The sequence below is a fragment of the Garra rufa genome, chromosome 3, assembly GCF_049309525.1.
Source record: "Garra rufa chromosome 3, GarRuf1.0, whole genome shotgun sequence".
Lineage (NCBI taxonomy): Eukaryota > Metazoa > Chordata > Actinopteri > Cypriniformes > Cyprinidae > Garra > Garra rufa.
This window is the reverse complement of record NC_133363.1, coordinates 35,312,204-35,330,600: the sequence shown is the minus strand read 5'-3', so window position 1 is coordinate 35,330,600 and position 18,397 is coordinate 35,312,204. Positions and strand designations below refer to the sequence as shown.

The following is an 18,397-nucleotide window of genomic DNA, read 5'->3' as shown; positions in this document are numbered from 1 at the left end:
AGTGTTTCATTGTCGAGTGAATCATTCACGTTCCATTTGTAAATCGTATGGTCACACACGGGCATTAATACAATCATAAAGTCAAAACTTTATTGGCATAATTGTCGTTCACAATATTTGCTAAATATATGCCAAATAGCATATACAGAAAGTTATTTAGGTTAAGCGATTCAAAGTAGATAGCTCTAAATCACTTATTATTTATTATAATTATAGGTTATTATTATTTCAATACCTGGTTAGGGCTATTTATTTTTAACGCCTGACAATTATGCCAATAACGTTTTGACTTTTTGATTGTATTTATCCCCGTGTGTGACGATACATGAGTATGTTTTCATTTACAAATGAAACTACGTGATGATTCATTTCTCAGTAAAACAGTTTAGTATTTATATAGTCTAGTATATTAATTAGACGAAACAAAATAAAATATGTTCAATTCAACCTTTAAACTACATTCCAGTAAAAATCAGTCATATCATATGTCAAGCATTTACAGAATCATTTACATGAACGTTAAAGAGAGCCAAATTAAGGGGTGGAAACGCACGGAAATAAAAATATATACAAAAATAACAGGCTAATAAAAATAATATTAGTAATAGTAATACTAATGATAATGATAATAATATTAATACAAATACGAAAAAAGACTATTAGTTAATAGAAGGAATGTAGGCCTATTTTACTGTGTGACGATAAATTATTTCCAAATGAAACTACGTGAATGATTCACTCTTCAATTATTTGTCTATTAATTAGACTAAATAAAATACAATATATGTTAAATTTAAGCTTTAAACTGCATTCCAGTAAAAAACCCAGTCATAGAACCTTTACAGTATCATTTACATTCAGAATGTTATGTAACGAGATCAAAATGAAGGAAAAAATAACGAATATAAACGAATAATACAAATATAATGGGAAAAAAAGAAGGTCAGTCAATGGACAAGATTGTGGGATGCATGAAATGTTTCTTGCAGGGCTATTTAATTTGAAGTAGGCCAACATGTAATACATGTAAACACTTGTGAAAGCTGTCTACATTGCGCACAGACAGCATTAGCATATACAGCATCGCCTATATAATTATTTAATATTGTATTAATTTCTATAACTATTAATATAATAATTTCTTAACTCAAAATAAAATATCTCAAATAATTCTGGGTTACTAATGTCATGCAGGTTTGTTATATTAAACTCGTGGCCACGAGAAATGCATGTTGAGCAAAAATACATTTCACGAAAATAATATAAAATTACAAAACAAAGAAAACAAATGGAATGAGGGATAAGCTTTAAAGTTCACGTAAAAGCCAAATATTAAGCGGCATCCTTCATGTTTTCTTTATTCAGCAAATACTTTACAGTTTTGAATTATGTTCAGCTTCTGTTTTTATGACCATAAATGACAGTGTTTTTTTTTTTTTTTTTTTTTTTTTTTTAGAAAAACGTCCGAACACCGGTCTCAAAAGTAGAAGCGAAAGTCTTGTTTCCACCAGCGCGGCATTTTTTTATTCACCGTAATTGATGGATGTCTAAAACAAAAACAAGGAGAATCCTAAAACATATAAATATACATTTCTTAAAATAATAACATCTTAACTTCGTACACAACAATACGGCAACGACTTTACAACAGGACACATTATTTTATTTTAAAGCAGCTTGTACACCAATGGATTTCAGATGTCGGGATATTTCAGACCGCATCTCCACAGCTTAATCACTTTAGTATTAAACATACGGGTCAGGAGGCGGGTCGGGTACAATATTTTATTTTTTTATTCGGCGGTCCGAGTTGCGGGCGGTTTAGTTGAAAACGTCGATCGGGTTCGGGTTGTTTATCCACTGACCCGCGCATCACTGGTGTCAGGGCCGTGGACACTAATGTTTTGAAAAAAGTGGAGCGAGTGAGGAAAGCTTTTCCCTTCTCCCTGGCATGCATTTGAATGCTGAATTCGAAATGCAACTGAATGCAGTCGGAATCCGCCCCCAGCACCCCCAAGTCTCCAAATGTTGATTACAACAAGGCAACAGACAGCATTCAACACCCCACCCCACCCCCACTCTGCCATTCATAAACATTTCGCTCTTTATACTGCATGCCGCTTAACTCTGATGCCTCATTAACGGCTACTTTTCAGAAAACTGAAAAAAAAAAAAACACTTCCCTTTGGTTTCCCAGAACAGACTTAAGCCTAGTTCCAGGCTTAACGAACTTCTTCGAAATAGAAGAACTACTTTTCCACTTTAAAAAAAAGAAAAAGAAAAAAGGTGGGGAAAAATTGCATAACTCACTGGAGCACTTTTGATACTTAACAACTGTATTCGTTGTCAGTCATATAAGCTTTATTGTTTTGAAAAGTGAACCTTCTGTTTACTTGTCTAAATTATTTTCTATATTAGGATATAATACTAGGCTATAGTATTTACATGGACATTAGGCCAAATCTACATGGGTTTCTTCCCTTTCACTTCAATTAGTTTTTAAGAAAAAAAAACTGCATGGGCAGAGCGCCATCTTAATGTACAGCATCAAAAATGTAAGAACAAATCTAAAGACAATAATAATAATAATAATAATAATAATAATAATAATAATAATAATAATAATAATAAAATTAATTATTAACACTCCTAAAAGTACAGTATAGTGCTCAGATACACTTAAGTTAGGTGACCTAACCCTAGTTGATACTTTATTTCAACTGTTCAATTATTTCATTAATTTACAAATAAACAAATGCCTTTCCGATGTGATATAAGTGAAAAGGGAGACGATTTCGAAAATGATTTCACCAAAAGGCGGACGCGAACTCGGGTCTCCCGTGTCATAAACGATATGTTACTCGTATTATCACTTGCGCCACTGAAAATGTTGCATAATAGCCGTCTTTTGTTATATTTGTAAATATGGCCTATTTGCATTGTGTAAAAACATTAAATAAAAGGCACCCGACTACAGAAAATGGCATATACTAAAGTATTTTTTTTTTTCTGTTTTTACATTTTTACATTTATTTTGCTTCCGACGCCCATGCTTGATGATGAAGTTTAGTCTATAGGATATAACAAAGTGCTTTTCCAGTCCCGATTCGACGAGGTTTTATTCCGCATCCACCCGCTCCCGCTATATTAACTATATTATTTGCCCGCTGCCTGCTTAGAATAAATTTCTAAGCACCAAAATCGCAAAAACAAATCAAAATAATAATAATAATAATAATAAATTAATTAATTTTTAACTCTAAAAAAACTGTAGTTTATATTTATCCTCTCCATTTCTATTTCTCTCTACTCAAATTAATTGTCAGTGTATCTAAAATTGTGTATCTTAGAAAAAGAAAAAGACGAACTACCTCTTAAACAGGCATATCTTAATTTGATGTTGCTTTAAAACGCTGAAATATATAATGTATTTTATTCTGAAGGTGAAAGTTGTCGAGTTATTCAACTGCCCGCGGCGCCGTCAGGATCACTTTTTTATTGTGGATACAGCTTACAATAATCCTTCAAGAGTACGGGATTGCGCAAAACTATGCTATTTTACATATTTCTGTTATTTGTGTACAATCACAATGAAAAAAACAGATGTGTATGCTATTTGTAAAAAAAAAAAAAATGGAAACGAGATGCTAGTTTAAGGGCGCATCACAGAAATTGCCTACAATTCTGCATATAGGCTTGCTACTTATTAATTTAATTTTATTTCTTTTTTTTAAATTATTATTCATTAAGAAAATTATATTTCGCATATGGGCATTTTTATTTATTTTACATACAGCTTTTTTGGGGTTTTCTCTGTGCATAAGCTCTGCGCGTGACGTTCTGATGTTTCTGCTGCTTTTTGCTTGTGTACAATTAACCCCTCAAAACGAATTTAGCTGTTATTAATATGACACAGCCACGTTTCAATTTAAATTTAAATGTAATTTAACACAATCTGGTCGTTAATAGGCTAATAACTAAACGCGTCGGTTGTCGTTTGAAAAAAAAAATTAACATTTCTATTTTCAATGCAGTCTAATAAAAGTTCATCAGGAAAAAAAGAAAAGAAAATAATAATAAAACTGCTCCTGCTTATGAATAAATTTTTGCTTGATGATGAAGTATCTAAATAGTCTATACTCTATATAACAAAGTGCTTTTCCAGTCCCGCTTCCACAAGGTTTTATTCCGCATCCACCCACTCCGCGCTATATTAACTTTATTATTCGCCCGCGGCCCGCTTAGAATACATTTCTAAGCACCAAAATCGCAAAAATATTGTAGTTTATATTTATCCTTCCCATTTCTATTTGTCTCTACTCAAATTAATTGTCAGTGTATCTAAAATTGTGTATCTTAGAAAAAGAAAAAGACGAACTACCTCTTAAACATGCATATCTTAATTTGATGTTGCTTTAAAACGCTGAAATATATAATGTATTTTATTCTGAAGGTGAAAGTTGTCGAGTTATTTAACTGCCTGCGGCGCCGTCAGGATCACTTGATTTTTTTCCCTTAATAAAGTGGATACAGCTTACAATACTCGTTCAAGAGTACGGCATTGCTCAAAACTATGCTATTTTACATATTTCTGTTATTTGTGTACAATCACAATAAAAAAAAACAACAACAGATGTGTAGGCTATTTGTAAAAAAAAAAAATAAAAAAAAAAATGGAAACAAGATGCTGGTTTAAGGGCGCATCACAGAAATTGCCTAAAATTCTGCATACAGGCTTGCTACTTATTAATTTGTTAAATTATTATTCATTCAGAAAAGAAAAACATATATTTCTTATATGGGCCTATTTTATTTATTATTATATATAGGTTTATTGGGTTTTTCTCTGTGCATAAGCTCTGCGCGTGAGGTTCTGATGCTGCTTCTTGCTTGTGTATAATTAATCCCTGAAAACGAATTTAGCGGTTTACGTCAGTTGTCGGTTGGAAAAATAAAATAAATGAAATTAACATTTCTATTTCCGATGCAGTCTAATAAATGTTCGTCAGGAAAACAAAGAAAGAAAACAAAATAACAATACAACTGCACCTGCTTATGAATAGGCTATCTTTTTGCTATTGGTTGGAACCATAATTTCAGGAAAGAGGAATCATTGAACTATTGTACTGGTATATATGACCAACGCCCCCTAGAGCTGGCCATGGTGTTTGGCTACAGAATGTTGTTCCTTGCGCCACCTGGTGGATATTATATAAAGCGCAACAACGTTGTAAAAAAATAAAAAAAAGCAGCTGCGGTAGGACGCGTGCCCACGCGTGCCGAATTGCAGGCTGCCGCGTGAAAATAGACGCATTTTTAATGGCCAGATCTGTACGTGCATAAGGATGAACGCAAATATCTTTAAGTGTTCCAAAGTCATTCTTCACTATTGCCCGTGTTAATTTCTAGAGGAGTTGTTTCTATCATATCTTTTGAAGGTTGCCATCTTCTGGACAACCAGAGAAACTACAACCCATCACCATGAATAAACACGGCTAAAGACTTGCAAGGACTGCCTCCCTAAATTATTCAATGCTTTTAACTACTCTCGATGAGTAAAGACATTAAAAATCTTTATTACTATTCGATCAGAAATCAGTTTCCCACCAGAGGAAGGACCCCGACCCAGCCCCTCTCTTTATCTTTATTCTCTCTTAAAACCACCTGACTGATCATCAGCAGGCATCAAAGCGCTGCCACACTCTGGACGACCAGACACCACATATCCTATTCCTTTTGAAAGCTTCTGACAAACAGACACACATTCTTTCCTCCTCTCCCATGCCAAAACAGATCACACTTCTTAAAGTCTGCGTCTATTGGTACATCAGAGATTAGAAAGTTGATACAGTTTGGGTCCCGTTCTGTATTTCCCCCTCGGGTGCAGGTGATTCAGTGCGGGGAGAGGATTCTTTACCCCTTATCAAATATGAATCAGCAATTACTCAACTGTGGATTTGAGCACAGCGGAAAGATAAGTGCCAAGCCTCATTAAATATGAATCAAGAATATTCATCTGATAGCACCGTGGGAGAAAGCTCTCCAGGAGTGTTTTATTTAGCTTTCTTGTACAATTTGACTCTGTACACAAACCCCAACCCCTAAAACCCTCCAGTGAAGCAGAACAGTTGAAGATTGACTATGTGCGTCATGCTGCTATAGAACCACAGTTAGTATACACCTTTTTCTTCAGAAAGAATGGGCGTGGCCATTTGTAAATTTTCGGGTCCAGGTCCAGTTATTTTTAACTGTGTATTTTTGTTGCTCGATATTGCAAACTGGTTTGTCTTACCATATTAATTTAATGTATTATCTTAATTATGAACACACTGGTTTGTAGTGCAAACAGTTTTACCATTTACTGCACATTGCTATTCTTCTGGTTATTTCCCTATATAGCGGATAAACCGAAAGTCTCACCCATACGCTTACTTCTACTTTGAAGAAAAAGGTGGATAGGCAGCCAAACTTAATGCACTGATTTGGTGATATTGCTATCTGCTGACATTTTCTGGTGTAATGCAGATGCACTGCAAAGGTTTCACATTTTATAATACACAATGTATTAAAAAACTGAACTTAAATTTGATTTGTATGTAATTTTCACTGCTAGAGGGTGCACATTAAAAACAAACAGAGAAACAAAGGCGCAGTTTGATGATGCGGGCATAAATAATGTTCATGAATGAACTATTGTTTTAAAGATTGGGATTGAAAAAGTGGGACTGAAAGCGGTGAAAGCCAAAACGAGGCCGCTGGAGAGATTGCTATTGGAAAACCAGTGTGACACGAGGCTCGAAAGCAGAGGAGCTTTTATTATGCCACAGTCGACCGCTTCTGCTTTTTCAGGTCATGCATATCACACTTGATACATTTCAGTGTGTTAAAAGTTCTGTTATAATGTTACTCTGTGCATTCGTCACCTGTTTAATGAAACACATCACGTATTAAAGCGTCTTTGGTGTTTCCATGTTTTCTACAAAATAAATCCAGAAATCGAGGGTTTGTGACGTTATTGGGAGCTGTTGCAATGACAAAGGACGGGACACTATGTAAAATAGCTTATTTCTCTGGATGTAAACATTCTTGGAAACATTTGGGATAATGTCTACCTGGTCTCATGACAAAAATGTACCTCTGGGAACTTTTCCGCAAGACGTGAAATATGTACTAATAAGTAAATGAACACTAGAGGCAGTAAAACAGCGAGCACTTGAAATAATTTTATTACGATTACAGCTTCATATGTTTTAATTTCCAGATGTAACAAACTTGCTTGGTAGCTCAGTCGGCACGAAATTAGACTTGGATGCGGAATTCTTGGATACGAATTTTGTGAAAAACATGACTCACGATTAAAGAGATAAGAAATCGAAAAAAACAAGCTAAAATGGCGGATTGAGTATTTACCTCACATTCTCTTTTGTTTATATCGGGTAGGTTTAAGTGTAGTGCAGATGGTAGTCATTTTAAAACGAGGTCTGAAAACGAGGTGTGTTCAGTCCAAGTGTGCCACACGAGTCCCAAAAAGTGAAGCCAAAAGTTTTTGATCGCCCCCCCGGTGGCTGGCTGCAGTATAGGTCATAAACCCCGCCCTCTCCATGTAATCTAATGGGACGTGAAACAAATTTTGTGTCCTGACGTGATTACACTTCAAATAATTTCCAAAGATGGTTTCCATCGTGTGAGGTAATTCTTAAAATGCTGATTCATGTTCAAGTACGTAGTTATTTGATGCTATAAAAACGGGGTGTGGTGTCATGATTGTGATCTTGCAATTGGGTCTGCGGGAGTTTGGGCGGGACTTAGATACCGCGGCTCCACCTCACGACACTACTGCGCAGAGTCTGGCTCCAAACTAATCTCTACTGCGCAGACTCTGGCTCCAAATGATGTAATTCCCCCCAAGATGGCAGCAGCCATATTGAGACGCTTTGGCTTCACTTTTCTGGAATGAAGCGGAGATGCATCATCCATCTTTTTTTACAGTCTATGGTTCAGGTACATTGTTAGCGCATTGCTATTTTGAGGCAACTGAAATGGACTGCGCCACTTACCAACTAAAAAATGTGTCTAAAGTCAATAGTGCAATATTTTTTTTTTTGCTATTTAAAGAGCGCGCCTAATGGCAGGTGCACAACATGCATACACTGTGCTTATTAAAGGAAATGAGAAATGATTGCTTAAATGCATGTTACATCCAAAACACACCCATGACTCATTAAGAGAATAGGGACAACCCTTTTAGTCCATGCGCCATGCGCGCAGACTATATTTCCTGTTATTAAACTAGCAAAAGTGCATTCGGACACGCCATACTTGTTAGACTATGTGCTTAGATAGTCAAAATAGGGCCCTTCAAATCAGAACTGCAGTGACACATGCAAAACCAATGTCACATAAAACATACCTTATGTATGTTCATCTGTTCCTGGGAAAAAAAAACAAACACTCTTTAAACGCCACCCAGTGGACATTTCACATCGAATACATCATGAAATGTACATGGCGGTATGTATTTTACATCTTGCGAAAAACTTCCCAGAGGTACGTTTTCGTCATGAGACCAGGTTGGATAATGTTGGAAGTCAACAAAATATATAACACTGTTCTAGTGGTTTTTGAATATTTTAATTAAAAAAAATCTTACATATTGTGCCTTTAACTGTAAATATTTCTGTTAACAAAATGTGTTTTCATTTTAATTTTGTTAATGACAATAATAGTGTTAAAAATCTTCATCTGTCCTACTGTCAGTACAGTAAGTGTGCAGACAGGAGCCATTTCTAAGTCCTGCACGTATGGCCAGTTGAAAAGCTTTACCATCTCACCGTAAGATCAGCTTTGGTTGAAAGCTTGACTTTTCTGCCTGGCTTCCTCTGATCTGATCTGGCATTTTGTCATTAAAAATCTCACAGTCGGAATCAGAATTCATAAATAGAATAATACTGGTAGAAAGCCTTGCATTCAAAAATGAAATCTGTTTACACAAACAGTCTGAGACACACAGTCATCCTCAAATCAAATGAATAATAAGACATTCAATGTCAGGACAAATCATTCTCTCTGATGGCTGCATTTTCTTGGTGTATGCTTTACATGCAATGATATTCATTTGCTTTCCGTATAAGGATTTTTTTTTTCGCCCATGAAGACATTTAAAAACACTGTCCCCTCAATTCTGAAGGCTGCTCGGAAACGTCACCTGAAAGAGCCGGCGTTGTTTATGTTTGTTTGTTTTGTTTGAGGGTTTTCCCCTCTTCTGAAGGTTAATATTCAGAGAGTCAAATCTCTTTGAGGATGGAGTGACATTTGTGTGCTGAGAGGGTGGCTGAGCTTTGAACCAGCACAATACGGCACTGACTCTCATGTCAGGAGATAAAAACAGTCTGGAGCATTTCGACATGCTGACAAACATCTCAGCAAAGCCTGCACGAAACATTCGATTCTTGCCGTTACCAGTGGATTTTGAACAGATTGCTGCAGTGCCGGCAGCTTTATTGAAATTGATGGCAGGCAAAGCCACCACCCTCCTCCTCCAAACCACAACTGATTCTATCTGGGCCATTTTTTTGCAGTTTGCATCCGATGGGCGGAACTGAATATCCACAACGGAGACAGGCAGTCGATCTCAAATTAACCGATGATTCCCGTATCTCACTGCATGATGAATACGTGACGCTCACAGTGTACGCTACTGAAACCGGACACTCAAATGCACATCCACTTACAGTTCAAGAATAAAATATTGCATGAGAAGCTGTGAAAGCATATTTATGGATTCGATCAGGGATTTTTTAATCCATTCCTCTTCTAGAAAGGGTCAACAACAAACATAAACTAAATCACAGCAACCTCTCATAGTTGAACATGATTTAGTACCATAAATGCATGACGCAGTTTCAGAATGGCTAAAGAATTATTACATGCTCAATTAAGCAAGTGTGAGCGGCATCTCTTTTTTTGTGATGGGATCTCTTTCGGAAGTTCTCCCACAGCTGTGGCTGTGGAGTTGGCAGGATGCAGATGCAGAGAGGGTGATCAGTGCTCAGCCTGCAGCAGTGAGATATGAGGGGTCTGATCTCAGCTGGCTCTCAGCACCGCAGCGGCTCCGTGGTTGATCACAGCCCCATGCCAACGCCGCGCAGATGTATTCCTCTGCCCCATTCTGTGTTCCTCAGCTCAATGTCCTAAGCGAGACGATATGGGACCTGCTTGACAGAGCTTTGAAAAACAATACCCGTCTAACCGGTCTCCAGTTACCAAGAGGAGGGTAATCTGTGTCTACAGAATGACCCCTGAGAGGTCATTGCAAAAGCAGTGATATGTCATTGATGTGTTAAGACGTTATTAATAGTGCTCATTTCTAAACTGAACACCATTAGGCTGAAGGAGAGCTCCATGGCTTATATAATCATAATAATTCATCTACTTTTACCCACCCTCACCTCTACTCATCTCTCTCTCTGGACATATTCTGCACATTAAAGCCTTATTGATGACCCTTATCTCTCCCTCTCTCTCAAACACATTTGCTCAGTTTGACTTCTTTTGCTCAGTTATCAAATATATGTGACCCTGGACCACAAAACCAGTCATTAAATTTTCCAAAACTGAGATGTATACATCATATGAAAGCTCAATAAATAAGCTTTCTATTGATGTCTGGTTTGTTAGGATAGGACAATATTTGGCCGAGATACATCTATTTGAAAATCTGGAATCTAAGGGTGCAAAAAAATCAAAATACTAAGAAAATCATCTTTAAAGTTGTCCAAATTAAGTTCTTAACAATGCATATTACTCATCAAAAATTACATTTTGATATAATTATAATAGGAATTTTACAAAAAATCTTCATGGAACATGATCTTTACTTAATTTCCTAATGATTTTTGGCATAAAAGAAAAATCAATAATTTTGACCCATACAATGTATTTTTGGCTATTGCTACAAATATACCCCAGCGACTTAAGACTGGTTTTGTGGTCGAGGGTCACATATGTGGTTAGTCTGGCAAAAAATCTTAAACACAAACCAAACTCTTCTAAATCCTTCTAAATATATTAAATATTGGCACAACTGCATGATTACATAAAAAATAAATCATAAATAGCCATTATGTAATATTGCATATACAGTTATACTTAACTCTAAAAAGAACTTTGAAAACATGAATATAATCAGGGGTGCACATAAGTGTTGCACATGTGCGACCAAAATAAAAATGCACTGTGCTTATCAAGTCACCTTTATTTACAAAGAGTGTTTTCACGACGCGTCATCAATCGGCCATATTGGCGGCACTGAAAGTAAACAATGTCACTGAACCAAATGGAAACTCGCAAATTTTGCTGATTATTGCTGCTGAAAATGGTCAGTTATTGTCATGTTTGGGCTGTACTAATTGGTCAGACAGGGAAAATATTTGAAGTACTATAGACTGCAAAAAGTTTTAACAAATCAAAGAGAAGTGTGAAAAAAAAAGTCTGAGGAACAAAAGGTGTTGGTGGTTAGCCAAACTGAACCAGGATTTCCAGGGCAAGAATCTTGACAACATTTGTGTTTGTTCTTCAGGTGAAATATTAGGCTAATATCTTAATTAATACTGCTTGTGCGTAACTTTACTACCTATTAACTTTAGTTTGTCAAAATATTGCGCCCTTTCCTGCTTACTAAGACCTTTTCTATATGATTTAGCAGTTCCACATGTTTTTTTCTGTGGTTTACATAGCATAAATTAGCAGAACAACTTATTCAGTAGTTTATTAACCGTGCAATCAATGCTGGCGTTTACATCCAAGTATCTTCAATATGGCCACACATCGGGGTAACTAACCAAACCTTGATGTAAACGCAAAACCTCTGTAGTGCTTTTTACAATACAGATTGTGACAAAGCAGCTTTACAGTATTAAACAGGAAAAATAAAATTAAAATGTAAATATTAGCATTGTATTTCATAAGTGTACTATAAAATAAGTATTTTCATTTAAAACTTTTTTATTTAAAAAAAATATTATCACACTTTATTATTTTGCTTATTATTTTATTGAAAAAATTTACCAAATAAAGTTCAATAATACTATTATTACTATTATTAATTATTTAATTTTTTTATAGTCACACTATGTGCGATGTGAGCACCAAATCATATCTTCAGGTGGTCTCATGAGACCGAAAAACTTACATCTTACATCTTTTAACATGTAGTATTATTAAGACAGATATAGAGAGAGAAAGAGTGTGGACAAAAGAGAGAACAAAACAAACCAGAATCACCAGGTGTTCTGTCACACATTGTAGCGATGTTTGTGTCAGTACCTTCAAAAAGCCTGTTATTGTTCACTGGAGACTCTACCTTCTTTCTGCATTTGGTGCTAGAACACTTTGGCTGTTTGGCTTTGTGTACAGTAAGGCAGTGACATCTTGTCAGAAATACAGTGAAAGACGTTTCCAGAGTCTCCTAAGCGAGTCACAGACTGAGACTTTTATATAAGCTGTCATTCTCTCCGCTGTGTGTCTCCTGTGCTAAGCACTGGGATGCAGAAGACAGCAGCTGTTGCTCAAACACTTCTCTGCTTCACACACACACTGGCACACTCTCACATGCTCATAAAGGCTAAACACTTCTTCTTTTAAATTTAATTGAATGACTATAAACAGGAAGGGAGTCAACTCAGCTGCAGAGGATTCGACTATGGATGTAGTCACACACGCTTGTCTGCACAAACAAACGCATGCACACCAACAAACACACGGATGCTGCTCATTTAGTAACTCTACTGGGACTAAAAGCAGAAAGCCTCCAGTTACCAGCTGGCAGCTCGAAACATAAAGCCATCTGCTACCAAATATACTTTTCCCCACCAGTATAGCAAAAAACACACATGAATATCTGTTAATTAACATAAACATCTATAACAAAGTGTCAGCATATGCTGAAAGGTTCCATATAACCATCAAAAAAGTGTTTAATTAGTGTCAGTGAAGCCTGTTTTTCCAAGACATTTTTCCAATTTTCATTGGGACCAGCAACAGAAAGCGTCTTTGACAATCAAAAGTTATAGTTTGTTAACAAGGCAACCAGGACACCCAGACAAATACACAGACGGCGCACAGGCCTCTGCAGATTCGGACAGACATCGCAGTGGGAGTGTGTGTGGGCTGCTTTGTGGTCTGTTCATCAGACTCCTCCTTTGATTCTGCTATGTGCTCGTTATAAGATCCCCCATACTGGCCACTGGCAAACTAATGACTCTCTCGTTCGCTCTCCCACACACACAAACACACACAATTCTAATTCTCTGCTAATTCTCTGAATATCGGATCGAAATCAGCCACAATGCCCTGCTGTGCTACAGTTTTGCAACGTTGATTAAGCTGATCAGCACACAGATGAGCAAACCATCAAAACCATCAAGTGGCCTGGCATCCCAACATCAGTAATAGGCTTTAGAACACGTTTTAATGCAACTAGCGAGATATTATAGATGTTTCTGATTGGCAGACAAGGACAAAAGTTTACACCCCCCTTTCAGAATCTGCAAAATGTTAATTATTTTACCTAAATGAGACAGATCATACAAAATGCATGTCATTGTTTGTTTAGTACTGACCTGAATAAGGTATTTCATATAGAATATGTTTACATATAGTCCACAAGAGAAAATAATAATTAATTATATAAAAATGACCCATTTCGAAAGTTTACATTTTTTTGATTCTTACTGTGTTCTTACCTGAATGATCTACGGTTGTTTTTTTGGTTTAGTGATGGTTGTTCATGAGTCCCTTGTTTGTCCTGAACAGGTCCCACAAATTCTTTGGTTTTCCAACATTTAAACTCTTTCCAACAAAAACTGTATGATTTTGAGATCCACTGATGCTCCAGAATGAAACAAGATGCATTTTTTTATTTATTTGAAGATCAGGGTCAATTGAACTTATTTCGTCTCCTGGGAAACATGTAACTATCTTCTGTAGACTCTGAAGGACAGTACTAAATGAAAATATACATACATACATACACACACACACACACACACACACACATATATATATATATATATATATATATATAAAATAAGAGTCCCTTAGTGTGAAAAGATGGATCTCAAAATCCTACAGTCATTGTTGAAAAGGGAATTTGAAAAAATTGAAAAATACACAAAAATGGTGGAAAACCAAAGAATTTGTGGGACCTGAAGGATTTTTCTGAAGAACAGTAGGCAGTTTAACAGGACAAACGAGAGGCTCATGAACAACTATCACTAAACAAAAAAACACAGCTGGATCATTCAGGTAAGAAAACAGTATTAAGAATCAAGGGGATGTAAACTTTTGAACTGGGCCATTTTTATATTTTTTTCAGGTCAGTACTAAATGAACAATAATATGCATTTTGTACACATTTAGCAGATTCTGAAAGGGGAATGTAAACTTTTGACCTCAACTGCAGTCTAAGAGAAATGCCAATGCGGGTGATTGTTTCTTGGTAACTGTGCCATTTTGAGCGGCAAGAAAAGAACATTTGCAATTATTTACACACACTGGCTCACAACTCACAGTTATCAGCATTATTCTCTCCAGTATGTGAAAACAAATTTGTCTAAGTCAGTGTCTGACAACTTCCAGTGGCATTAATTATTGATAACTGCAAAGTTCAGCATTGCTTCTGTCCCAAGGTGCTGAAAGAAACATTAAACTCCATTGATACTCCATTTGAGTCAACTCCCAGGAGCAATTAATGCACATGAATGAAAACACTGAAGACCAATGCCAATAATAATGACATAAATTACAATTACACTTAATCAACCCAATCCGAATTCTTGGAATGTCACAGTCGCAGCTGATCCCCAAATCAACCTGGGAAGACAAATGAAGTGTGGCGAAACAGCTTGATTGACAGGTGGTCTGACCAATCATAATGCCAAATTCACCATTATGTCGAAAAAACTAATCAGACTGGAGTAGACTAATTTCGGTGGACTTTCCGCCATTGAAATAAAATACATACTGATATCCATTCATGTTTATTTCATGTTTTAAGTAAATAAGAAAAGACAATCGGTTCACGTGTTGATAAGGCAATACAGTGATCTGTCATGACACAAAGAGCCCCAAAATGGTATTTATTGTTTCAATTTCTTGAAAAATGGCTACATTTTAAAGCTAAGACCTTGTTTCATACCAGAAGTAAGCTGCTCTGTCATCTGTTGGCGTGTTGTCAGTTTCCTCTTTGCTCCGCAATGTAATTTTTACTGCATGAGAACATGATGTGTGGTGTGATAGCGGCATTGTTTGTCGGACATAGCAACAATTACTAAGGAGGTCGGGTTTTTGCGAAGGGTCAGTTCAATCAAAGGCAATGGTTTCAAAATATGTGACTGGTTGAAAACCTTGTTGTAATGATCTACCATTAAATTAATGAATAAATAAAATCTCATTACTGTTACAATGCACATTTTCCTAATCTGAGGTCTTTGTATGCTCCCCAAAGCAATTAGGTGCCTGCAGACAGTAGAGGGCGCCGTTTGGGATCATGTCCCATGAGAGGCTGTACATGATGTTAAAACTATCCACTCAAGTCTTCTGCACAGTAATGATGTACTGGACTGACAGCTATGTCTGATGAAATATTTAGTTTAAAGGTGTCACAGGTGATGCAACTGTTGGTGACCAGTGGCAGGATGTTCAGGGCTTTGTTTGGAGCTACAAGCCAATCCTGCTGCTTCAGCTGTTGTAGCTGTGTTCTCTCTCCCTGTTGAGATCCCACAGAGAACTGGCTGTGTCTCCAGGCACTTCATTCTTTTCTCAGAGTGTTTGTGTGTGAGCGTAACAGGGTGAAACAGCAGCATAGCGACACACTTTCTTCTGTGAAACTGGGTTAACACCCAGCCAGAGACAAAGAGAGCAAGAGTGAGGGAGAGGAAGAGTGAGAAAGCCCGATACAAGGGTAAAAAAAAAAGAGAGAAAGACATCAGACTTTCACTCTGGGGGATTCTTCTAGTACTTTACCAGTTCACACAGTGAGAATCATGGTCACAGAATCAAAGAGCCGTCGTCATGCGCAGCAGTGAGATGTGACTGAGTCGGTCAGAGATAACGGAACTGAGAGATTTGTATTCTTTTAAACGCTCTCAGAGTGAACTGTGACTGACGCGCAGTCTTTTAGTTTCCTTCTCCCATGCTCAGTGCCCCAAAATGTCTGTGTTTTCTGTTTTGGAGAGAGGAGTCTGAAGGGGAGTGTGTGCCTGCTCTGTGGTGATATGCACTCTGCTTCTTAGGAGCTTAAAAGGCAAATTTGAGAACTGGATCCAATGCACAGTGTATTTAGATAAAATATAAATGTGCATTCTGTGCCACATATGGGATTCTTTGATGGTTCATTGAACGAGAGGCATTACTGATACTTGTCGCTGAGAGCAGGGTTTACTTTTCCCTCTTTCTCGTCTATTTCATCTGTTTAAAGCCAGAAGAGAACAGGTGGAACAGACAGATACTCATTGCATGTTCAAATATACATTATATGTATATATCGAATTATTGGGAGAGAGAGACAGAGAAAGTGAGAGAGAAATTTGATGATTTTTTTTTCACAATTTGATTGTGCATGAAGCTTCACAAAGGAAAATACAAAGTGTATATTGTGTGGGGGGAAGGGAAGGGGAATTAACATTGGGCTGTGTTACTACTCTGTATTAATTCTAAAGCACAAGCTACAGACAGAGACCACAGAGGCTTGAGATTCAGGTCCTGATAGATCAGTTAGCAAAGTGGCAGAGACAGATTGGAGAGAAACCAATGGTGATTTGGCCAGAAATGGCCTTTTGCCTGAAACCTACACTAATCTACATGTAAACATAAACACTAATCTCACCTAAACGTCAATCATCCCTTGTCAAATCTACCCTCACCCAATGCATCAGGACACCCAGCAAAAAACACTACAGAATCACTCATCAGTCACACGCAGAAGACTAACATAAACCATGTTTAAGTTGTTTGATGTTTATATTCCCTTTTTTCTGCAAAAGCATTCCAGTACCTACATACACAAAAACATAAATGGGATCGGATATAATCATGCAGTTTTTGGTTTGGAGCAAATTAGAGCCCAAACTGCTTTAATAACAAAAAAGTAAACCATTTTATTTAACTGTATCTATAATTATATAACTTCTTATGGCATGAATGCAATCACAGACCTGTCCATGTTTCTTCAAACCGCCCCTACTATTTGACCATGTACTGTATAATTTGAGTAAAATATTTCAAACTGAATTGTACTGATTCAATTACATGTATGTTTTAGACCGTTGATTTGGGCTACATTTTTTTGTTGTTGTTGTTCCCATTCTTTATTTTAAGGTACATACTTAATGGAATAAACAGTTTATAACTACCATTAATACTTATTTCATATGCTTTTCCAGCTCAAACTGACAAGGTGTAAATGGACCTACAAAATTATACAGCCTACTTAGACAATAACAGAAACCCTGAACATATTCATCGTGGAAAACATTACCGGACAATTAGGTTTCTTCGGTGGAATAACGCCACTACAATCACAAATATGTTACTTTGGACCTGGTCTCAGTGTGTGTACTCACACAATGGAAACATTTACCGTACATTTCAGTTTATATGAAACCCTTTCCAACTCTTTCGTGTCATTTTAAGCTTCACTCGCAACTTACCGTTGAAGTTCCAGGGCGCGAGTCCCTCTGCTCCAGTGCTGTTAGTTACATTCATGTTGCATGATTTTAAAAATGCTCATCCATCCAGAAGAAAAAAGAAAAAGAATCCACCCTTCTTCCTTCACTCCGTCAAGTTTTTCCTCAAGATTATTAGAAGGGCTGTCCTCATGTTGCGCGGGAGCACTTTGTTTTTCACATCATGAGCTCTTGACGCGCTCAGCTCTCGCCAGCGGTGAGAAGCTCATTAAGTCTCTGACCATCGCGACTGGCTGCTCACCTAAACACACCTCGAGCAAATGGTTTTCTCTAGATCGAGTCGGTTTACTGTCCGCCAGATGTGGCTCCCATCTGCGCGAGCGGCTCTGATCTCTTTCCAGGAGTTTAGCGCGCGGCTGAGGCAGCGGACTTTCAATGATGTCATCCACCTCCAGCCAATCACCTGAGAGTCCGCAGGTTCGACTCAATCAACCTATAGCTAGTGCTGTCCTGTGAACCCAAACTCTAAACATCCGTCCAGAACAATGCATTCTCCACAATAACACTTACAACGGCCATACCTCATTACAGGATTATGACTAACCATAGTCGGAGGGCGAACTAACTGAGTAAATTCATGGTGTAAATTATGGCAGTTTGTCAAAACAAAAGGTTAAGGGGTTTCAAAAGTATGTTTTGAGGCCAACTGGGGT

General features: G+C 37.1%; 1 protein-coding gene across 1 annotated transcript in view; it reads right to left on the bottom strand.

Annotated features, from left to right (window-relative positions):
* The window catches only part of chrm4a (cholinergic receptor, muscarinic 4a), a 28,406-nt gene extending 10,341 nt beyond the window's left edge, over positions 1 to 18,065 (bottom strand). The window contains exon 1 of the mRNA XM_073836012.1: positions 17,709 to 18,065. Coding sequence (XP_073692113.1) covers positions 17,709 to 17,763 — 55 coding nt within the window. The 5' untranslated portion in view covers positions 17,764 to 18,065. The remainder of the gene's footprint in view (positions 1 to 17,708) is intronic.
* Between the last annotated feature and the right edge of the window lie 332 nt (positions 18,066 to 18,397).